Source organism: Lissotriton vulgaris, chromosome 9 (assembly GCF_964263255.1).
Source record: "Lissotriton vulgaris chromosome 9, aLisVul1.2, whole genome shotgun sequence".
In the NCBI taxonomy this organism is placed as follows: Eukaryota; Metazoa; Chordata; class Amphibia; order Caudata; family Salamandridae; genus Lissotriton; species Lissotriton vulgaris.
The window spans coordinates 721274081-721298835 of NC_141697.1; the positions used below are offsets into that span (position 1 = coordinate 721274081).

Below are 24755 nucleotides of genomic sequence, written 5' to 3' on the forward strand. Positions count from 1 at the left end.
TCACCCCAGTACAAGGATCTGGGCCTAAATCCATCGTTTTTTTGCACTCCACACCACCCTGGGTTAGACACTGGCTATATGCAAATCAGCTCTGACCCTGTTCCTCATTGGAACAGTCCAGTCCGAACTACCAAGCCATGTCTTTCCCAGACCGGAATCAAGCATCCAAGGACCGGTTTCTGGCTATCAGCCTTCATCAGCCTGGATAGCTTGACTCCAGTGGTGTGGAGAGCCTGGGACTCACGTCTGAGTATACCCAGCACACTCGGGGTGAAAATTGCAAAAAACACAGTTGATGGACAGAATGTAGAACAATGTCATACATTCACCCCAGTACAAGGATCTGGGCCTAAATCCATCGATTTTTTGCACTCCACACCACCCTGGGTTAGACACTGGCTATATGCAAATCAGCTCTGACCCTGTGCCTCATGGGAACAGTCCAGTCCGAACTACCAAGCCATGTTTTTCCCACACCGGAATCAAGCATCCAAGGACCGGTTTCTGGCTATCAGCCTTCATCAGCCTGGATAGCTTGACTCCAGTGGTGTGGAGAGCCTGGGACTCACGTCTGAGTATACCCAGCACACTCGGTGTGAAAATTGCAAAAAACACAGTTGATGGACAGAATGTAGAACAATGTCATACATTCACCCCAGTACAAGGATCTGGGCCTAAATCCATCGATTTTTTGCACTCCACACCACCCTGGGTTAGACACTGGCTATATGCAAATCAGCTCTGACCCTGTGCCTCATGGGAACAGTCCAGTCCGAACTACCAAGCCATGTCTTTCCCAGACCGGAATCAAGCATCCAAGGACCGGTTTCTGGCTATCAGCCTTCATCAGCCTGGATAGCTTGACTCCAGTGGTGTGGAGAGCCTGGGACTCACGTCTGAGTATACCCAGCACACTCGGTGTGAAAATTGCAAAAAACACAGTTGATGGACAGAATGTAGAACAATGTCATACATTCACCCCAGTACAAGGATCTGGGCCTAAATCCATCGTTTGTTTGCACTCCACACCACCCTGGGTTAGACACTGGCTATATGCAAATCAGCTCTGACCCTGTTCCTCATTGGAACAGTCCAGTCCGAACTACCAAGCCATGTCTTTCCCAGACCGGAATCAAGCATCCAAGGACCGGTTTCTGGCTCTCAGCCTTCACCAGCCTGGATAGCTTGACTCCAGTGGTGTGGAGAGCCTGGGACTCACGTCTGAGTATACCCAGCACACTCGGGTGAAAATTGCAAAAAACACAGTTGATGGACAGAATGTAGAACAATGTCATACATTCACCCCAGTACAAGGATCTGGGCCTAAATCCATCAATTTTTTGCACTCCACACCACCCTGGGTTAGACACTGGCTATATGCAAATCAGCTCTGACCCTGTGCCTCATGGGAACAGTCCAGTCCGAACTACCAAGCCATGTTTTTCCCAGACCGGAATCAAGCATCCGAGGACCGGTTTCTGGCTATCAGCCTTCATCAGCCTGGATAGCTTGACTCCAGTGGTGTGGAGAGCCTGGGACTCACGTCTGAGTATACCCAGCACACTCGGTGTGAAAATTGCAAAAAACACAGTTGATGGACAGAATGTAGAACAATGTCATACATTCACCCCAGTACAAGGATCTGGGCCTAAATCCATCGATTTTTTGCACTCCACGCCACCCTGGGTTAGACACTGGCTATATGCAAATCAGCTCTGACCCTGTGCCTCATGGGAACAGTCCAGTCCGAACTACCAAGCCATGTTTTTCCCAGACCGGAATCAAGCATCCAAGGACCGGTTTCTGGCTATCAGCCTTCATCAGCCTGGATAGCTTGACTCCAGTGGTGTGGAGAGCCTGGGACTCACGTCTGAATATACCCAGCACACTCGGGGTGAAAATTGCAAAAAACACAGTTGATGGACAGAATGTAGAACAATGTCATACATTCACCCCAGTACAAGGATCTGGGCCTAAATCCATTGTTTTTTTGCACTTTGTATAGCTGGCCCAAACTTGATTCTCTTGAGATTAATAGTGTCACATGCTCCCTGTGCAGTCCGGCTTTCCTCGAACATGTGGACTGTTGTTCTAAGCCCAAATTCTTGTGGCCAGTGGTCGCTGTCCCCTTAGTCCCCTAAACGAAATAGGATGACTTTATGGAACAACTCAAGGGAGACAAAGGTATAGTCTAGTATAGTGTTTATTCTATATGAGTAGTATGTTGTCACAGGGGGATTATCTCCTCTTGTTCTGCCGTTTAATTCTCTTAAGTGCAAGTGTTCCAATTCCTCCAAAGCCAACCGTCCCGCTTTTGTGTGTTTCCTCGAGAGTGGCTCCCCTTGCCCTGGGATGTTCCAGATTGTGTTTTGTGTGAGCGTATCGGCATCAACGGAGGACCCCATTAGGTTTAGGTTTATATCACCCGTGAGAATGTGCTCCGCTGATGGTCCTTCTGAAACGTAAGTTTCTACCAGCTAGAACAATTCTTTTATTAATTTGCCTTTCCATTTGGGTTGGATGTAGGCGTTGATTATTGTGATGTTAAAATCCGTTGCTCGTGTTACGCCTAGAGAGCTTACATTTATGGCTAGGACTGCAGGTGAAGGAGAGCCTAGGTCTCGGAAAATAAAGTTGAGCCCACATGCGACATATATGGACAGGCCACCCTGTAGATGGCCGTGCTTTGCCTCAGCTAGTGCACTTGTGTAGAAGCGCAGAAATCCTTGCAATTGTGGAGGTTTGCTCAACCAAGTCTCTTGTAGAGCCACTATGTCAAAGGCCCTGATGTAATTGATGAAGTCTGCATCCAACAGTTTGCTTGCCAGGCCATTCACGTTCCATGAACATATCCATAGAGACCCCCATAGAGACCCCCTTCTATTTTTTGTCCCTCTAAGTCGTCAGTCCTTTTTCCTGTGAGATCTGCTGGAACACCATAGACATGTTTTCTTTCACACAGAATTTAGACTTCTAAAATCTGCCAAAATCTCCGGGTGAATGTGGAAGGCAAAATGAGGGGTTGCTAGGGTAGCAGGAGCTGGAATTACTGATTCCCTAGCTATTTCCTAATTTCTTACACAATTCCTAAGGGTAAACCTGGAATTCCCATTCATTCAGCACTCACAGAGTTAAAAGGCCATTCTGTGGGGTTAACTGTTGGTGTGAGGAATTAACCGCTTTCATCTAAGGCACTCGCAATGCGGTCCAAAGTGCTTAGAACAATTCAGTTGTGTCAAATCTGTGGTTTTGGATAGATTGTTTCCCACATTGACTGGAACTCAACTCAAGTTCTCATGTTGGTCAACAGCTTTACTAGCTGGCTCAATAGTTGGGAGCTTTCCAATGCCTGGCGCGCCTAGCATCCCGGGAACCGGGCTTACTTTTTTTTGCACATGCATGCTCTGTACACTAGGATTTACTTATGCCCTGTTCTATGCTTGGTGGATATTGCTCCTACTGTGTACATTAACTAGACCTTATCGGACCACTGCCTGCCGAGGCTGTTACTAAGCTAGGGGTGCATGTCAGTATGATCCCACTGTGGCGTCTTCAGCGGAGCATGGCTTGATACTCCATATAGGGAGTCTCCCTGCACTATTGTGATGCATTTCTTCAACGAGAATAGCAACACAGCTGAGAATGGAGCAACTTGAATACTAGGGGGCAGATTTACAAGCCCTTTGCACCACTTTTGCGTCACTTTTCCCATGTTAAATGAGACGAAAAAGTAGCGCAAGGGGCTTGAAAATCTGCCCCTAGGCTTTTAAGGTAATGGTGAGAGGGTCATGATTGGGATTCCCATATTGGTGAGTACAGGTTTGGAACGCTGCATTGGTAAACTGGAGGACGACTTATAATTTTAAGAAATGGCTGCACTCACAGACCCCGTGGTGAGGCCACAATTAGCGCAGTCCAGGCTGGAACACAGAGAAGCCATGGGCAGCCTGAGTTCCCATACCTATAGGTATATCTTGCCCTAAGTATGGTGATGGTGACAAGAATGAAAGACTGTTGACCAGACTGATATAGGCAACCACAAGACAGACATCCATGCCTGCCATATGCAGAGTAGAATGCAGCATTATTACATCGCGGTCAGACATTAATGTAGTGGCTCAGTATTACTCCACGCTATATGACAGTACGGGATCATACGACACTGAGAGGCTGCGAGAATACATGCAAAGAGCCTGCTTGAAACTGTTGTCAATTGAGGCATATAGATACCTTGACTCAAGTATCCGGGTTGATGAAATAAAGGTTGCTATCTATGTCTGGTTACTTGGAAAACGCACGGGGAAGAGTTGCCTTAAGATTTCTATGCTCATTATGTGGATGAGCTTGCCCCCTGTCTCTTGAAGGCGTACACGGGTGTCAGAAAGCTTGGACCATGCGAGTTTCTTCCACTTTAACAAGGCCTGGGTCAAATTTTAAATACGCGTGAGTATTTTTTTGTAATTTTGCATAGCTCCTTTGATGCAAAATTGCAGAAAACTACACAATTATACCTGATTCACGTGATTATGTGTAATTTGACACAAAAATCCTACTGCAGGAGCACAGGAACAATAACCATAGCGAGAAATAGTGGCTGCTGCTGTTTTTGTTCTGTTGCATTTACTGCTATTTCCTTAGTGCAAAATGCATCCTCTGGTCCATTTCTGGCACTAAATGCTGGGTTGCGCTCCTCACATAATTCTGCGAAGTCATTCAGAATTTTGCTGTAATTTCGCTACAGCAAAATATGCACATTCCCTTACTAAAATATAGAAAGGAGCCGTTAGAGGTGGGGTAATGTTGTCGATTATCCATGTTATTTTGGACTATTAGAACCTCATCAAACCTTTGGTGAATAAACTTTCCCCCTAGTGACTGGCTTAATATACCTTGATCAATCAGGTTTTATTCCAGGCAGGAAAGCTGCCTCTAATGTCTGTAGGCTTTTCCACTTGGTACAAAACTCTCTGCTGACCTTGGACTCTTGCACTGGTGTACATTGATATGGAAAAGAACTTCAACACATTCTTCCAAGTGCTGATGGAGCAGATGTGGTTTGGAGACAGGTTCAGGGGCAGGGTAAGGTCATTATACACAGCCAGATTGAAAACAGGAAGAGTTGTCTTGGAGGCCTGACAGGTGAGGTAGGGCAGGCATCAAGGTTGCCCTTTGTCCCAATTGCAATTCGTGTTGGCCTTTGGAGCTAGTGGCAGCCACCCTAAGAAAATCTTAATAATAGAGGGTGGGTTCAGTGTGCAGGGTCATACACAGATACCATCGTTGTGTGCTGATGAAGTGCTGATTTATTGTGGGACCCAATAATTGGTCTACCAGCAATATTGGATTTTTTGGAAACTTTCAGATCTTATTTTGGCCTGTTTGTTAATATCATCAAGTCCTGTATTTTTCAACTTTAATCTCATCAATAGGGCTGAAACTTCCACTATCACTGCACTGGAGATTCTGAAATATAAACTGCCCCAGTCGGAGTTGGGTAGAATTGCTCTATCTAAAAAGAATTTGGGGGCTAGATTTCTTCACTTTTTCGCAAACGCTACAGTGGAGGTCCCTCGTCATGTCTTCAGGTATCTTCACAAATAATTGTTTGATTTGATATGAAGGGGGGAGCAGAATCTCACTGCGCAAGCTGCAGCTTTCAGAGCTTGAAGGGGAATTTGCAAAACAGGGCTACGAGTTGTTTTACCTTGGTGCACAGATGGCGTGGGTGTTGACCTGGGCAAGTGAAGAAAGAATGCCTGAGACGGATTACATTGGTGTGTAGTGGATAGGGAAGAATCTGATGCACAGCATTTTGCAGGCTAGATGCCCACATCTGGATAGGTTTAGATTGCTTAATATATCCTCTTACTGCTGGCGACATTGTTTGACTTGCAGAGCCGTGTCCTCCGGGTATTCTCTGGAACTATCTTTGTGGTTATACCCCGGATTAGAAAGAGTAGGCATGGAAATGGACAGGAGGTGTTGGACCCGGTGTGGAATACTCCCTTAGGTGACTTGTTCAAAGACCAGTTACTGATACCGTTTGAATAATTATGCCAGAGTACAAGCCTGCTAATCGAGCAATTTCTTAAATATGGGGCACTGACCAGAACAGTAAAAGTGATTTGGAGACCAGAAGCTGCTGAGCCCTCCCACCCACATTATGCTGCAATGCGTACTCACATTCGGTAGTGTCAGGAGACCGGTGACAGTTCGGTATTGTTTAGTGCAGCAATTCAGTGTAAGTGTGATCCCCTCAGAGAGACTTGGAAAACATGATCTGGGAAGGCAGCTGACACCTTGAGAAAGGGTGTAGTTGCTGGAGTGTCCATCTAGAGTATCTCACAATGCATATTTGAAGAAAATTCAACCTAAAATATTGCAGAGGAAGCATTACACTCCCCAGCGACGGCACAAAATGTATCCCGGCACACCCAGAGATTGGCTCCACTGTAGACATTCTAACACCGAAGTGATGCACTTGTCCTGAACGTTCCCAATTCTGAGATGTTGTTCACACTCAGGTTGACAGATAACAGATACATTAAATCCCTATTCACTGGTAGCACATGTTCTATGACTGTACAAACGGACCAAGACCTCGAAACTAGAGGGCAGATATGCGAACTTGGCATGATTGTTTGCCAAGCAGTAGATCGCGATGCAGTGGAAGTTGGTGCAGAACCCCCCGTTGAGTGCATAGTCCTGTGAACTGTTGTAACAGGCTGAAGAAAAGAACTTTTTATTGCATGAAGTTAGATATGCTGGTGGAAGGCGTGAGGGAATCACACTGTGGGATGCAATGATAACTGAACTGAAAGCCAAGAAGGACACCAGATACCACCTGAAATGCACTCATTGGAGATGAGTTGTGGTATATACTACTAACTGTTATTGAGACTCCATGCAAGTACTGTGGAATACTCCTGATGGAGGGTGTCTCGGTTGGGATATTAGCATAGTAGCTGGTGCATTTATTGTAATGTATGCGCTATGATGGTGCCTTCAGATTTAGCACTTTGAAGCCTCCAGCAACACCATCGGACTGAGTGCCTCACTATCTCCCGCCCGATGTTCATCTTTATGTTTCTACAATATTAACTGGCCATCAAACCAGCCATGAAGAACTGTCATCTTATAGTGATATTTGATCATGGCTTCTTTCTTCCTTTTTTTTACTTTAACTTGTGTTAGTTTATTCTAATTACTGTTGTTTAGATTTATTTTCACAATTTCCTTTTAATCATTTAGGACTGTGCTTACACAATAATGCGTTGTCAGATACACAATTGTGGGTTTCACCAGAATGAAAGTCCGGTAAGAATGTGTTGTTTCATATTTGTTGTGGTTATGTAATGCAGTAAGAACTGTAAAACAGAAGTATAATTTCATGAATTGTATATTTTAGACGTGCATGTTAAAATAAAGCAGGTTTAAAAGAAAACATATCAAATCTTCGGCCAATTTCCCTCCTGCCAGGGATAAGCAAGATCACAGAGAAGGTTGTTAACCAGCAGTTATCAGCCTTTCTCGAAGCCAACAACCTTCTTCGCCCCTCCCAAACTGGGTTTCGCCCTGGTCAGGGGACCGAGACCGCCCTTTTACAAGTGGTGGAGGAAGCCAGATGCATCTTGGATTCAGGGGATCAGTGTTACTGATCCTCCTGGATCTAAGCGCTGCATTTGATACGGTTGACCATGAGATCCTGATCCAGCGATTGTCCAACTTGGGAGTAAGAAACATGGCGCTTTGTTGGCTCGCCTCCTTCCTTAGAGACAGAACCTTTCAGGTTTGCGAAGGTAACGAGCGATCTGATTTTTTCCCCCTCCAGTGTGGGGTCCCTCAGGGCTCTTCATTGAGCCCTACACTATTTAACACCTATATGGCCCCCCTGGAGGAAGTGGTTACCCCCTTTGGGATAAAAACCATCACATACGCTGATGATACCCAAATGGTGGTCTCATTCTCGCTAGAAAATGCCCAACTCAAAAACCTTCATGACTGTCTCGAAGGGATCTTCCAGTGGATGTGTGACTCAAGGCTGAAATTAAATGGCTCTAAAACCGAGCTTATGCTACTGGGACATCAAACATCACCTCTCCCTAGCACTATGTGGCCATCCTGCCTGGGTACCCTTCCGCAACCCAAGACTGAGCTTAAAAGTCTGGGTTTTTGGCTGGAACGGGACCTTTCACTGAAAACCCAGGCCAAAAAAACATCGGGCACTTGCGTAGGCCTACTCCGTTCGGCCAGGCAAATCCTCCCGCTGCTCCCAGCACCTTCTCAAAAACTTCTCATACAAGGTCTGATATTATCGCGGCTAGACTACGGCAATGCCCTCTTTCTGTCAGCCCCCGAAGCAACTATGAACATTCTGCAGAGAACTCAAAATGCCGCCGCAAGGCTCCTGACAGGCACCCCCCGTAGAATATCAGCCAAACCTGCCTTGAGGGCACTTCACTGGCTGCCGATCCGTGAAAGGGTCAAGTTTAAGGCCTTGTGCATAACACACAAGGCTCTACAAGACCAAGGTCCCTCGTTGCTTAAAATCATGCTCTTCCCATACAAACCAAATAGGTCTCTGCGATCCTCCCATTGCAACCTGGCCACGGTTCACAGAATCAAGAAAGCTCGAACTGGAGGACGCCGTTTCTCAGTCGCAGCTGCAATATCTTGGAACACCCTACCAATCCATCTACGCGCCGAACTTAACCACAATAAATTCCGCAAGCTTCTCAAAACTCACCTTTTCCCACAATAATTGTGCACACCTTTCCTTTTTTTTTGTTTTGTTTCCTTTTCCGTTTCCCCCCTCAGTTGTTAGTACAATCCCAGCGCTGGGACGCCCCCGGGCAGCCATGCGCTCTATAAATCCCGTTTTCATTTCATTTCATTTCAAATGCAATTTTTTGTAAAGGGTTTTGTAATCACCCTACCAGGTCCCATTTGATTAACCTTTTTAACGAAGTAAGTGTTTAATTGGCAGTTTTATAAGCCCATTTCCCTATTAGATCATAATTTTAAAACAACTGGCCATCATTCCAAGTTGCAAGCATACCTCTTCTACTGGGATACGTTAGGCATCCCTAAGAGAAGCCTCAATTCCACACTTAACAGAAATGGGAAGTTCCTGTGTAATACGCAGTCAATATTATAACTCAATGATGTACCTTTATCTGAAAGATGTTGTATAAGTGTACAGTGGCTCAAGTGTTGGAGCAATTATGAATCTCAAATACCTGTAGAAGAAAACAAATTCTAATGTTGTATTCCCCCAAATGCCAGGAGACATTACAGTTCTTCCTGTACAACCTACTAAAAACTATAGTCTTTGAATTTCCTTTGTTAATTTTTGGAACATGTACCAGAAGGTAATAAAGTGGTGAGGCCTCTTTGTAGTCTGACTTAAGTCATATCTAAGATTATGGTGTCTCCGCCCAAAAAGAAGATTATTCAAGCTTGAGTTACCATGTCTGGGGGAAACTTTGCAGGTGATTGAGCACCGTTGAGCAACCCACTTCTATAGGTATTTTCCTGGAGTCCTGCTGATAACCCCATGAATACTGTAGCCCAGGGGTCTCCAACCCTTTTACTAATAAGAGCTACTTATGCTACATGAAAATCATCCAGAGCTACTAAGCTATTATTATTGGTGTAAGAGTGGACAAGTCATTCATGATTACATTACTGGCCACCACATACAAGATTAACAACTGTGATCATCACTGTGCATCAGACAGAGTTATCAGCAGGAATGTAGAAAAGGTTTTGTCAATTTTAAGAACCTCTATGTGAGTAATACATAATAGCTATGATTGCAACAAGCCTAGTATCAAGGCAATACATTAGTTTTAAGTCTCCCCAATGCCACATGATTTATCACTCAAATATCAGCTTTTAGATATTTTGGAAATGTGCCCGTCTTTCTCCGAATATCGCTTATGAGTTCTGCAATTACACAAATTTTCATCTCGAATACATTCAACTTTGGAATACTCATATTAATTCAGTCATGCAAAGGCCTCTAATTTAGTAGGGTGGACTGCACACAGGAGGGTTACTTACAGGTAGTTGGAGAGCTACCAGTGGTTGACGAGCTACTCGTTGGAGAAGCCTGCTTCTGTTGAAAAGAAGTCTATAAATGTGGGGTAGACTTTTCCTTCTCACATATTCCTCTGCTAGTAACTGCACTGCATATGTCCCATCTAACATAGATGAGTTTTGGGAGAGTCCACACTGGGAATAGCTTCTTTTATTCTACCAAAACTTGAAGATGCTCTTAAACTGAAACTTTGTCAGTTGCATCCAGAAGTACTATCTATCTATAATTTTGATGATTCATTTGGGATCCCACTTTTATGGATACGGAGAATATTCAGCCCCTTCATGAATCGACAAATCCTATATTGATGGTAACTGTCAGCAAAGAGTAGTTTCAGAAGATTACCCATTACTCAGGATTGCTTGGAGCACCACAATTGTAAACCATTGGACCCTGTGCGTTCCTCTTGTTACTTTTATAAAGTGTTGTATTGCCAGGACTGATTTTGAAGTGATGGATTTGGGGGAAGTTAGACCAAATCTTTTTCTCCAACCTCATGGGCTCCATTTAAGAAATACCAGTAAACAATCCAATTGTCTCCCAATATGGGACCTGTGGACTTTTGCATTCAGCCACTGGAAATAATTGAAATTTTTTTCTTAGAACACCCTTGTGCTTCCAGATTTAGTGACCTTAGTCAAGTAGTTCAAAACGTGAGCCTTTGTAGCCCATTGTCTCAGCCTCAGTATCTTCTGAGGTATAATATTTGCTTAATTCTAACTGTACAACACATTTGATAGTGTTCTCTGATTATTTTATTTTAAGACCTCTTACATTATCTCTCCCCTACTGTCCATATGAGATTCTGACCCTTATTCTGTTTTTACAATTGCTTGGGATTTAGCTGCATTGATATAATCTGTCATTGTAATGATTATTTTGTAATTTGCAACAATGTGATAGTCTGACGAAGAGTCAAAGTTGTTAGAGTAGAGTCTAGATATATGTTATGGAGGCCTCTGATTACCAAGACATTTTTAAGTTATTTTTTAAATCAAAACTTGTCCCTCAATAAATACGTCAGACTGTGGAGATTAAAATTCCTCATTCATTGTTAGTGCCATCTTATTATGATCAGTGAAGGCTACAAATATATCACTTATGTCAGAAAATAAACTACAGCAGTTAAAAATATAGTAAAAAACTAAACGATCTCTTGAAGATTGATGCATATGTATCTATATGCATATGCATATGTATCTATAAGATTGATGCATAGTATAATCATTTTAGTTCTACACTTTACTTAACTACAACTCAGTTGTAGTGCATTGCTCAATAGACAGTTGCTCTTGCTATCTGCTAGTGTCTGCTGCAGGATTGCTCGATTCTGGTTCAGGAATTTCCAGAGCATTCAGAGCATTCAACCTCACTTCATTTCCCATTGATTTATAGATATGACACAATATTTTAGCATCACAATCTCCTACTATTAATAATTATGTCTATAGATCACAACCCAAATTTCTGTCAGTATGTTATCTCTGCTTGTTCCCTGGGAAATATAGATATTACAAAGCAGAATATATTTTCTTTATAAGAGACAAAGAAAAACATAGCTTATTGTAAGTAATTTAATTTAGTGGTTTCTAATTGTAACTAATAAGACTGTGGCACCCACGTTGAGAACAGGAACCTGGAGACAACTGTCAGGGAGGGCTCATTGGTGAGTTGATCACTTTCCTGTAGGCATACTGAGGATAAATGGCTGTTTTCCCACAATCATTCTTCTCATTTAATTTGTTTAAATGAGAACAATCCCAGCTACCCATATTGGGTTACATTAATAAACTTTAGACTGAAGCATAGAAAAAGACCTTGTGATACATTAAAACGCGCCAATCCCATGCTCATTCTCGAAAACTAGTATCAGTACTTATTATAAGGCCTTATAACACTCTTCACACCACATGGAGCTGTCTTTCATCCTTATACTTCTTCATAAATTTCATAAATGTTATAAAAAAAAAGTGCATAAATATTAAAACAGTTCTATGTTTTTTTGACATATCAATAGTATCATCGTTGCCTTTAGGTCAACCGTTAGGACACCGTGGGACTTCGTAACCGTCAGGTCTTGGGAGAATCTGAGAGTGAAGATTGACACTTTTGAACTCCTACTAGCCCTGATGAAGTTGCGAGAAATTTTAGCAACGAAACATGTTGGCAACGTAGAAGTAACTATGGTGGATTGGTAACCATTTTTAATTGGGAGGGTTTGTAGCTCGGATTAAAATTGGATGGCTAGCAAGCCTTACCAGATTTTAAACGTGAGAAGTATGTCCAATGGTTCTCACAGGGGTTCTTTGAGCACATAGTTCTGAATAGCAAGCACGGTTGCTGCACTCTTTTCACTACACTTTTTTGTTTTGAAAGGGGAACACTTTCCTTTTTCTTAGCTTTCCCGCACACAAAAAGAGAGTGGCCAATGATGATAAGCTGGTAAACTGGCAATCACCAGCCAGCAACCCCCTCGGGTGTCGCTACCGTGAGGTACACTCTCTCTTTCCTCACTACTTTTGTTAGTGAACTTTGGTCTGTTTTGATTGTAATTTTTAGAGTAGAATGTAACACACCATGACTAATTAGAGTAGTGCTAATTAACACACTCAGGGGATTTAAGAAAATTATTGAAAACCCTTGAATTGTCATCTTTGTTAACCGTAGGTGTGATAAAGGTGAGGTCTCTTGTTGTTGATAGTGCTTTATTTTCAGACAACACACCTCAAAAACAGAATGAGCCAACCCTTGTTTAACTTTCTTCAATGTACAATCTCAAATAAAAAACTGAGATAAATATTGCGGTAACTGAATTCAAGTTACCCTCTACTGGTTCATAAAACAGGTGCTTTGCTCTGTGCGGTGCCAGAAACGACCGTCATGATATAGCCCTGGCTGTGAGGTGTACTCTTGTAGGCTCTTTCATAGATTCTGTGTTCTACCGGTGTTTGGGAGTGCTAAGATACTGTTCCTACAAAAAGACATGGTAGAAAGAAGCAAAGCAAATTTCTGTAGAACTAGGATCTCAGACTTCTAGGTTTCGGTCAGGCCCACTTCTTGAAAATGGACAGCAAGTTTCATGATATCGGCCGAAAAAATACTTGAAACCTGGTGACTGGATTGCCACAACACATGCTTAAGGTGCTGTTTTCAACGTACCTGACCCCAGTGTAGGAGTATCCCACAAAAGGAAGATGGACGCCCAAAGGAGAGCTGTCGATGACGTCTGACAGAGTTTCCTAAAGCAGAAAAAGAAAATGACCATTAAGACACATATCTTGTACCATCAACATACAGTAAGAATGTATTCTTAAATAGGGTCCAGTTTTCTTAAGTGCTTTTAGGGGCATCACTCTCACATCTATTTCGCAATTACTGCAAGCACCCAACACACGCATCCTCTCATCTGCTGCTTGGCTTGGATTCGGCATGGTAGTCTCAAGGTACAATCTGTGAATTATGCACCACCACAGTGGCACTTCACATGGCAATGGTATTCGTATTATAATGCACACTGCTGCCAGGGTATTTTCCTTTGTTCACATAACTACCTGCATAAATACGGTGAAGTCATTGCCTTAAATACAATCACTCCTAACGAGTTATGTAATGAATACAACTATTGCCAAGCCTCCTGTGTTTTTATTTTACTAATATTATAATCCATCGGTATCTGGCATGGCATGTTTTATTTCCCAAAATTAAAAGGGAAGCTTGTTTCAAAATTGTGAATCGCCATGAACTTTGCTCTTCCACCGCAGAAAGACAACAAAACTTTCTGAAAAATGCAAATTCGCAAGAAAACGACTCTATCAAGGATACTGGATTAAATGTGGCTTGCCTGTGTTATTTTTAATGATATCTTTACAGTTTATAAAGCGTCAAATCCACAAAGTATAGCTTTGAAAAAAGATAACACCAAACAAGTTTAAACTTGAAAAATTCCATGTGGCACCACTATGGCTTAAACATCACGTCAAAATAGAAAGAAAACCCTTAATGTGAGAATTATGTACGCAAACAAATGTCAGTGCATATGGGGACCTCTTTGAAGAGGAACTACTGCTGTCATCTTCTCCACTTCATTGTAAACACAATCTAAGGAATATGCACATTTATGTTTTACTTACATTGAAATTAGCCATCTGCAAATTCCCTTACAAGAATATTCAACCTCATCTATTTCAGGTATGAGCCTCAATCATTCATTCATTCATTTCAAAACTTTATTGCGGCTAGATATAGCCATAAAAGCACATTCATTTATCAACAATTATTAATACAGATCCAAGATAAATTTCTAAGTAACAAAAATACATGCTTACAAAAAGCAATGGACAATTAGTACCATTTTTACACATTCATCATTATGGGATTAGAGAGTAGGAAAATAATCTTTAAAAATATAATTTAGCTATACAAATACTTAAAATTCTAAAAACTCTAAAACTAACATCTTAATCGCCCAATCCTAGTAGCATTCCTGTCAGTCTCCCTCTAAATACATAACGATCATTCCTTGGATCAATCATGGGGATCAAAGTTTCAGAGAGTCAATTGCTAACATTACTTTACGGTGGTTCCAATTTTAATAGATTCCTACGAATTGTCCACATAGCAAACACGAATTTTGATACCGCAACCACATAGACCGGGTTGGTATCAGTTTGTAGGATCCTAAAAAATACCAAATAATTCCCTACGCCCAAATTTTTGCAGAGTTGAATAATCCATTTGGACCTTGGATATTTGTAGGCCACGCAAAAAAGCATGACATGCACTAAGGATTCTTCAACCAAGTGGCACCCAGGGCACAAGCGATTTGGGCCTCCTGCCCATTTGTTAGTAAACGCATGTAGAGGCAGTGTTCCAAATCTGAATTGAAGGAACAACTTCTTTGCTAAGGTGGGATGTATGGAATCGAGAACCCCTCAAATGTATACTGACTCTTAAAATCCAGAAACCCATCCGTTAGAGTTGTTGTTTTTACTTCCAAGAAGATTTTTGTCAAGTTATCCTCTTTCAGAGCAGACGCCAAAGTTTTCTTAGAAGTGGCTTGGCATGACACTTCAGGATCAGCCCAGAGGTTTTTCATGCCAATTGCTTTAAAGGAGTGCTTTACATAGGAAAGCCAGGGTATACTACCTGCACCTAGAGAAGACAACACTACTTTTAGTTCCTCTCGGTAGCTAGACAGCTCTGGAGTGCACCACAACCGCCGCCAATATAGCAGCGGGCATGCCGAAATTAGTTCCGCAATTGGGATAACATTTAGATCCATCCAGAGAGAAACCAGCGGTGTGCTTTTTGGCAGGGACAGAATTTGTCTTATAAAATTATTTTCAGTAGCTGTGAGGGCATTGCGGAGCTTATGCCCCCAGAGTTCCGTCCCATAAAGTGCGGCTGATCTGGCTTGAACTCTATATATTTCCAGCGCTGGACTAAGATTTTTTAAAACACAGCTTTTATATACTTTTAAAATTTCCCCGACTGCCTGAGTTAATTTTAAGTTAGCCTTATCCGTCTGTGGGCCCCATCCCATCTGTTCAGTCAGAGTTAAACCCAGGTAAACAAAGGTGGGCACCCTTTCCAAGGGACCGGCCTCCATCATCGGGTGAGGACAGTTAATGGATTTACCATTAAAGACCATGTATTTAGTTTTATTAATGTTGACCTCAAGATTCCTTTTTTTACAGAACAGGGCAAATTTGTTTAGGACGCGTTACATACCCAAAGCTGATTTTGAAAGCAACAGGGTATCGTCCGCAAACATCAATGCGGGAAAACTAATGTGGGCCCGTTTCGGTGAGTCTATATCCTTGGTGGCATGTAGGTCATCTATCAATCCGTTTAGGAAGAGGGAGAAGAGGGCTGGTGCTAGGACGCAGCCCTGCCTAACCCCTTCCCAACGGGGAACAGGTCCGTTAGTTGGCCATTCGTTCCATACCTGACTCTAGCGAAGGTACCTTCATGAAGTTGTTTAAGCTGAAAGCATAGGTATGGTGGTGCCCCCATAGCCAGCAAAATACTCCACAACTGGTTTTGGTCCACCATATCAAATGCAGACTTCAAATCAACGAAGGTTAGGTAGAGGCTCCCTCCTTGCAAAACAACGTGCTTCCAGTAAATTACCTGGAGCCTAAATAACTGGTCTATTGTAGAAGTTTTTGCCCTGAAACCTGCTTGCAATGGGGTCAAAATATCATGGTCAGTGATCCATTCCTGCAGCTGTTGCAATAATACCCTAGCATAAACTTTTTGAGACACATCGATGAGGCTGATTGGCCTATAGTTGGCCGGATCCAGGGGAGAACCTTTTTTAAATATAGGAATTATCTCAGCACCTGCCCAGGTACCCGGGAATTGAAGTCCCTGAACAATAGCATTGAATAGTAATTGCTGGTAGGGGACCCAGACTGCCTGTTTAGTTCTGTAAAGGTCGACTGGGATCCTATCTAAACCTGGGGCTTTATTCATTTGCAGAATATTTAGTGCTAGCTGAACCTCACCTGTGCTACACGGTGGTATACACCATGTGGGGTCAGCTGTTAGGAGACATTCTGGCAATTCACTTGGTCCTATTGGGGATATAGAATATAGGTTTTTAAAATGTGTGCACCAAGCTTCCTCACAAATGTAAACTTGGAAAATTCCACGTGGCAACACTATGGCTTAAACATCACGTCAAAATAGAAAGAAAACCCTTAATATGAGAATTATGTACGCAAACAAATGTCAGTGCATATGGGGACCTCTTTGAAGAGGAACTACTGCTGTCATCTTCTCCACTTCAATGTAAACACAATCTAAGGAATATGCACATTTATGTTTTACTTCCATTGAAATTAGCCATCTGAAAATTCCCTTACAAGAATATTCAACCTCATCTATTTCAGGTATTAGCCTCAATCACTAAACCATCACGCCTCTTTAATAATACTGGAATGCATTTTAAATTTATAAATCTCTCCCAGTGAAAACAATTTAATTTCACTAGATAGCCGCCCTTGAGTTAGAAATTAGATGTCATAGTACATTTAACTCCTTTTACAAATCTAAAATCTACACACTAATCTCGCACCCAGAATTATATTTATTCACAGATCCATTGAGCACCTTACAAAAAAGTTTAGATGGGGTTTATTTGAGTCTGACAAGGTTTTGAAACTGCCCCAAAGACGGTGCTAATGCTACTACACATCTGAACCATTGCTGCACTGGTCTTACCCTGCTGGAAACAGTCCGAGGGGGCTGCAGCGCCGCTCCTGCCACCACCTAGCTCCCGCTACCAGTGAGCATCAACGGGTGCCGGAGACCACAACTCCCAGCATCCTCCCTGTGGCGCCAGCCACCACGTCACAGAGAAAGCACCAGAAGGCGCTTAAAAACGCTCAAGGGCTTCCGCAGCGCGGGTCCCTCTGAACCATTGCTGCACCGGTCTTACCCTCCTGGAAACAGTCTGAGGGGACTGCAACGCCGCTCCTGCCACCACCTAGCTCCCGCTACCAGTGAGCATCAACGGGTGCCGGAGACCACAACTCCCAGCTTCCTCCCTGTGGTGCCAACCACTGCGTCACAGAGAAAGTGCTAGGAGGCGCTTAAAAACTCTCAAGGGATCCCGCAGCACAGAACGCGCGTGGGCCAAGCCCGGGCCAAGGGCGGGCCCGTCCGCGCCCGTCAGAGCCAGGAGGAGGCAGGGCTGGGCCACCCCTCTTTCATCGGATATCTCAAAGTATTCAGGACTTGGTCAGTTGTTTTTTACTTTGTTTTTTATTTGTAGTGTTATATACATCTTTATTCTTTTTTGTGTTTTACTTTTTACTAAGATGTCATGAGCAAGGGTAATCGTAAGGGGGCAGGCACCTCAGGGGTTGTAGGTGCTTTTTTAAATGCGTTTCTTATGTGGGCTGAGTCCGTTCTAATACATAAAATCAAGCTCACCCAAAGGAGACTCTCCCTAGACCCCGTGGAACCTCCTCTGAAGCTCTTTTACCCGGTCCCTTGCTAATTCCAGATTTAGCAACTGACTGTATGCCGCCAGTGGTTTCTTTGTCCCCAGCGCCCCAACCAAATGATACATCCAATTTAGTCAGTATTCCATCTCCTGCCCCCTCTCCCCCTGCCAAGATCCTTACACGCCAACTAAGATCTGTGCAGACCAAAGATGGGGAGGGCACAAATACAAACAAAAAAAGGAAAGCGTGTGCACTGCCCCAAACCACGCACCACGCCAGTAAAGTGGCAAAAACAAGAGGGACTGCTCGGGGTAATAAGGGTGGCCCCCACGCCGCTCCAGCCCCAGGTATCTCGAGCCTATCAGGTGGTAGCAATCTGGGGAATGTCCAAGAGGTGTCTAGTGACTTTGAAGACTGTATTATAGCCAAACTCGAAGAGAAATTTGCAGTTATGCTTGATCCCCTACTCACTAAACTGTCTGGCATTGATTCAAGACTGACCAAAATAGAGCAAGATCTTTTTTCCCCAAAGCCCACATTGAGTAATGGAAATCCTGGTGGCATAACTGAGCATAGTTTGGCAACGGCACATACAACAAAACTGCCCACCACTGAGGTTGGTCGTCGCGCAAATACTGCAGCGCCGGTTCCTATTGTAAATTCCCGTAGCTCAACTATCACTACAGGTAAGGCCGGCTCTAGGTGGGAACATGTTGGGCGCCAAGATCTAGGGACGTCACAGGGTGGCTTAGAGATCCCCAGTGACTCCCTTAACTTACCGCCCAAAGCCACACCATACACCATCATACTTTCCAATGTGCCACACCACAGGACCCAAATTAGCTTCATGGAATATCGCGGGGCTTTCACAAAAAATAGCCTCTGTTGATTGGTCTATATTCATTGAGGAGCTAGATATCCTGTTTTTTCAAGAGACTTGGGCCGTGGACCAAGTATTATGTCAAGGTTATCTAAACTTTTCCAAAGCTGCAGAACTGGGGCAGCGGGTAGACCAAAAGGGGGATTGACTACCTGGGTTAGACAATGTGATCAGCTCAAGATGGAGGAGAATAACATTAATTGTAGGGACATCCTAATAATTTGGCTACAACAGGCAAATGTTCCCAAACTGCTACTCATTAATGTCTATTCAAGGGGTTTGCAAGGTGGGAAAGCCTATCCTACGGTAGCATTTTTAGATACTTTTTTATTAGAACACAGAGGTGACACAAATGTAATAATAGCTGGCGATTTTAATTGCACATTTGAACCCCTGGATTTTCATGATATAAATTTTAATGCAGAGGAGGACGCCCAGTGGTCCATTCCTCCACTGGATCTTCCTGTAATAAAAAGATGGTTGAGTGCAGCACTCCAGCTAAAAGTTTTTTGTCTGGAACAAGGGGTAAGGGCAGTTAAAGGGCGATCCGTATGGTATGCCCACCTATAGCACTGGGCAGCGTACCACGTGGAGCCAGACCAGTGGGTCTCACATTTTAAAGCCCAGTTCACATGTGCTGGAGATGCACACGATCTGTTTGAAATGCCACACCCCATTTCCACTCTATATTTTACTAAGAAAGAAGTGGAAAATGCTCTACTCCTAGTCCCAAGAGGCAGGGCGCCTGGGCCTGACTGCATTCCAGCTGATCTGTTCCACAATGACATACACACCTGGGCATCGTACATTCAGCTCTTTGTGAATGCTATCGCCAATGGAGCATCCATGCCCGGTACTTGGGCAGGAGCAGTTATACTTCCCATTTATAAAAAAAGGGGATCGCTCCCTACCTGGGAACTATAGGCCCATAAGCCTTATTCATTGTATACAAAAGGTGTCAGCAAGGTTGGTAATAAGTAGAATTCAGGCCTGGATGGAGGAACGTGACATCCTGTCCCATCTCCAGGCTGAGTTTTGGTCATGCACTAGCACTGTAGATCAGGTGCTCAGGTTTATCCTCATATATTGGCGTACCATAGCACTAGGCAGAGGCATCATCTACGCAGCCTTTGTCGACCTTAAGTCGGCATTCGACCTCGTTCCCCGTACCAAGATGTGGCGTACTTTTTGAAGTAAGGTATGCCGCTGGACATTCTGGCTCTTTTGATTAAGTTGCCGATAACTACGCGCAGGTGAGATGGGATGCGCGGGAAAGTACCACCGAAAAGTTCCCAGTTGAGAAGGGGGTGAGACAGGGGTGCATTTTAGCACCCACCCTCTTCTCAATATACATTGATGAGGTAGTGCAATATTTTGAGAATTTTCCTATGGATGCACCGTCGTTAGTTGGGTCTAAGATCCCTTTACTCATGTTTGCAGAGAACACCCTCATTCTCTCCAAGATGAGACAGGGCCTTTAATGTGCCCTCTCGAGATTCGAGAAGTTCTGTGAGGACCATGATCTTATTGTCAACCTGGACAAAATAAAATATATGGTCCTACACAACCACAAGAACATCGTGCGCAGTGTCAAAATGAAGAAGGTACTTTAGAACAAACTGAGATTTTTTCTTATTTAGGGGTAACAATTGACAAAAAACTTAGTTGGAAGCCCCAAATAGATTTGCTCACTGTCAAGCATGCTCAACTCTCAGGTGCTCTGCTGAAGGAGCAGAGACTATCACACACCAAACCAATTGCCCCGTGATACAAATTTATAACACCAAAATTGGCGCCTCAATCCTATACGGGGCAGAGCTGTGGGGCTATGCCAATTTGGATCCTCTGGTGGTAGCACAAAACAAATTCCTGAGGTACACAATTGGCCTCCCTCAGTCCACCCCGTTATTACCCCTATATTTAGACCTGGGATGCCATTCGATTAGGGATGTGGCACTACAGGCCAGTTGCATACTGGAGGAGGCTTTGGGTGACACCTGAGCTTTCACACTATGCTCTGGCTCTACTAGAGGTTAGAGAAACTGATGTCACTAGAAACATTTTGTGGTTAAGGTGTGTTAAAAATACACTCTGTGAGATGGGGATGAGCCACTCATGGACATCCCCTGCTGAAAGTACATTTTTAACTAAAACTGAGCTAAAGGCAGCTTATAGGAACATGTTAATCATGCAGCTTCCACTAGCCCCTCCTTGTCTAAAGCCTTCCTTGACAGCAAGCATGAAGCCAAATACGAAGGTTATTGGGATCTAATTACCACCCCATAAGACAGGAAACTGTATCATCAGTTTAGGGTGGGATCACTCCCTACGAATGATTTCGCTAATAAATGGTGTAGCTCAATATCAGCAACTGCCCCTTTTGTCCTGATTTGAACGAATCATTGGGTACATATCTTCTTTGCCTGCCCTGTGTACCGTAATCCTAGGTCCTGATGGCTGAAACCCATATGTTCAAATTTGGGGACCAGGTCCAGCAGCGAGGCATTCAGGATCCTAAAAACATAAATAATATCAACATAACATAACATAACATCTGTGGAAGGGTCCATTGTGATCGCCGTTGCAAAGTACCTGGGCTGGGTCTGGGTGATTTGTTAGAAAGAAAGAGGCATAGGTAAATGTCCATGCCTATGTCCTGTAGTTTTATATGATCAATCTAGCACTATGCACTTTATTGTATTGATGATTCTCTGTAATTTAAAATAATGAAGGCGGGGTGTATTTTAGTGTTTTTAAGTTATTTATTGTATTACCATGAAATTCCAGGTTGGCTGTTCTAATTTCAGGTATTCTTTTTAAGAGGCATGTTAGATACATTTTATCTTTCGCCTCTATGTGTTTGTCGTTTCAACTTTTGTGATTTTTTTTAAAATCGAAATAAAGTTTATGACTATGACTACGGCTACTACACATGATGCTCAAGTATGAGTATGGTAACCTCTAGTGGATAAGGTTGAAGAAGAGCTAAATCATTTCCTTTATTGAAAAATGGTGATTCAATCAGCATTGAAGAGTCTTGTGATTTGATTAAACCCTTATGAAGGACTATCCTTGAATGGCAACACATTTCTATATCTTTCCTGACACTGGCCTCAAAATTCGTGCTACATATATGGAAAAAGATTGATGAACAATCACATCCCTCTTGATTGACTTCGGTCGTCTTCACTCGCAGATGTCATTTTACTGCACTCAACTCCTCTACGTTTTATAAACTGGTTAATAGGAAGCTTTGGGATAGATTGGATTTATCTCTTCAAAAAGAGAAGTCCTCCTAAATTTCTTTACAGAAATATTCACTGTGCAAGCTTTCTCAATAATAATGCTCATATCCTTTATTGTCCAAGAGCGCACAAAGAGCCTCCTAAGAGGAACACTGAAGACTAATTCTTCCTACTCTCCTTCAACTCACAGAAGCTCTTTCTCTTCCTCCAATTATCTCTTCCTCTCTACTCTCCTGCTCCGTCCTGTTCCTATATCGGGCGGTCACTTTTTAATTCGATAAGGAATATTTTACCTTGTCTGTAGAGGTGTATACTTAGACATTTGCACATGACAATGGGTTGAGCCGAAAAATAACCAGTGTATTATAGTACAACGAGTTTGCCTCCATAAGGGCTAAGAAAATTAATTCAAACTGCGACTACCTCAATTTTTTGTAACTATTCTGTATGTATTTTTTTTAACGTGTATTGTGATTTTTCCTATTATATATTGGGAAAGGGCTATGAACAAATTTTACATTAAGGGGTCGATTCCGAATCGGGAAACTAATCCGTACGACGATTCAAATTTGTAGCCCTTTAGGTACGAATCGTAGAAATCCGTCTAATTCGCATAGTACGATCCGTAGGAAAAAAATACGTCAGAATCTTTGCGAACCGTACGAAAAGCAGGGGAAAATCCGTATGATACGGACCCTCACGGTGAACCGTACGAATCGTAAACTTGCTGTACGGCCCGACAGGTACGATCCAGAACGGGTAACAAGGACGCGATTCGTATGGAAAACATCATAAGAGCAATTCGCACGGCGAGCCACACAATCAGATATGCGCCGTACCCCTGCAATCATGGGGGTACACACCGTACCCCTATGCACCGTTCCCTTATGCACCGTACACCTATGCACCGTACCCCTACGCAGCGTACACCTATGCACCGTACCCCTATGCACCTTACCCCTACGCACCGTACCCCTACACACCGTACCCCTACGCACCATACACCTATGCACCGTACCCGTATGCACCGTACCCCTATGCACCGTACACCGATGCACGTCCCCTACGCACTGTACCCCTGCAATCATGGAGTGTACTCACGTACCCGAGGGGGGGGGGTCCGTTTCGCATGCGGTTCGAGTAGAAATCTGCTTTTACGGACGTTTTTGAGCTCCCGGAGAAAAAGAGTCGTACGGAGTGTTGACGTGACGAATCGTACTTGCTGGGTCGGAAAAAGCTGCTTCGATCCGAACGAATGTCGCGTACTGTGTGTTCCGAATGCAATTTTTACGGATTTTTAAGTCGTATGGTCTTTCGTACGATTCGTACGGAGATCTGCTTTGGGTTCGGATCGTACTTCATAGTACATACGGGGATGTTTAAGGTGTACGATTTGTACGGGAAATATGCTCGATACAGCTATTCGTAGGGGATTTTACCTAATTGGAATCGGCCCCTAAATGTTAACACTAGACACATACTTACTTCAAGATAAACCTGTGTGGTCATAACTGTTAATACATTTAAAATAAAAACACTTTGTATGTATAAATCAGCAAATTGCTTGATAGATGATGGATTGTCCAGCACGCTTCTAATTATGTAGAGTACAGAAGGGGTACTCGACTCAGTTGAGCAGGATCAATAGTAGGTCAGGGCCAGGGACATCAGGAGTAAAAGACCTCATCCACCACAGTTGGGCCCAATAACCACCTGCATGCCCCGTGGCCCCCAGAAAGGGGTTCTAACAGTTGGCAGAAGAGGTGGCGCGCCTAACATTTAGGAGCCAATGTACAGAGGTGGGATCGGCCATTTCCAATCTGCGCTAGTACTGCAATAATTCCAGGCTTTTTTCTATGCACAAAGGTGACACGCATAGGCAATGGAGAACACTGGCTTGGGATTTGATATCAGCCTCATATCCATGGATCAGATAAACAATTTATGTGGGGACAAAGGGAGGCCGATTCCCAGGAGTAGGGACAGAGAGGTCCTTCCTAATTTCATTAGGGACCAGTTTGAAATACAGGGTGAAAGGTAAGAGGCTGAACCTGACTCTGGAGAGGGAACCATGGTAGAAACCCGGCAAGAGAGCGCTGTAGATTCAGGCTCTATGAACCCCTTAGCACAGATATATCCCAGAAAAACGTTGAGTGTGTCTTCTAATGCATTATTCCAGAGTTTATTTCCTAGAATATCTCAGGTGTGTACACCATCGCAAATTCCAGGGTACCACTGTCCCTGATTCCAGGAGTAAATCACTTGAGTCAGTTAAGTCTAGCAGAGACCCCAAGCTTGCAGTTGGCACTTCAGAAAGCTAAGGCTGAGGAAAATGAGAAAGCTAGAGAGTTTGAGAGAGAGAAGATAAGGCTAGCTCACCGGGAACAAGAGGAGTAAAGGAAGGAGAAACTGGTAGAATGGGCCTGGGAAGAGAAACTGCGAAAGAGAGTGTAGAAACCGGGAGAAAGGGGGTAAAAACTGAGAAAGTGGGAGTAAAAACAGAAGCAAAAGGAAAGAGAGATGGAAAGGAAAAGGATAACCCTTGATAAAGAGAGAAACTTTGGATGACAGCA

The 24755-nt window shown here is 43.4% G+C and overlaps 1 protein-coding gene across 3 annotated transcripts in view; it reads right to left on the reverse strand.

Moving 5' to 3' along the window:
- Nucleotides 1-24755, reverse strand: part of DMPK (DM1 protein kinase) — an 809400-nt gene that overhangs the window by 182920 nt on the left and 601725 nt on the right. For all 3 annotated transcript variants that reach the window (XM_086938460.1, XM_086938459.1, XM_086938458.1), the window contains exon 9: nucleotides 13262-13341. In XM_086938460.1, the coding sequence (XP_086794586.1) occupies nucleotides 13262-13341 (80 nt within the window). The remainder of the gene's footprint in view (nucleotides 1-13261; nucleotides 13342-24755) is intronic.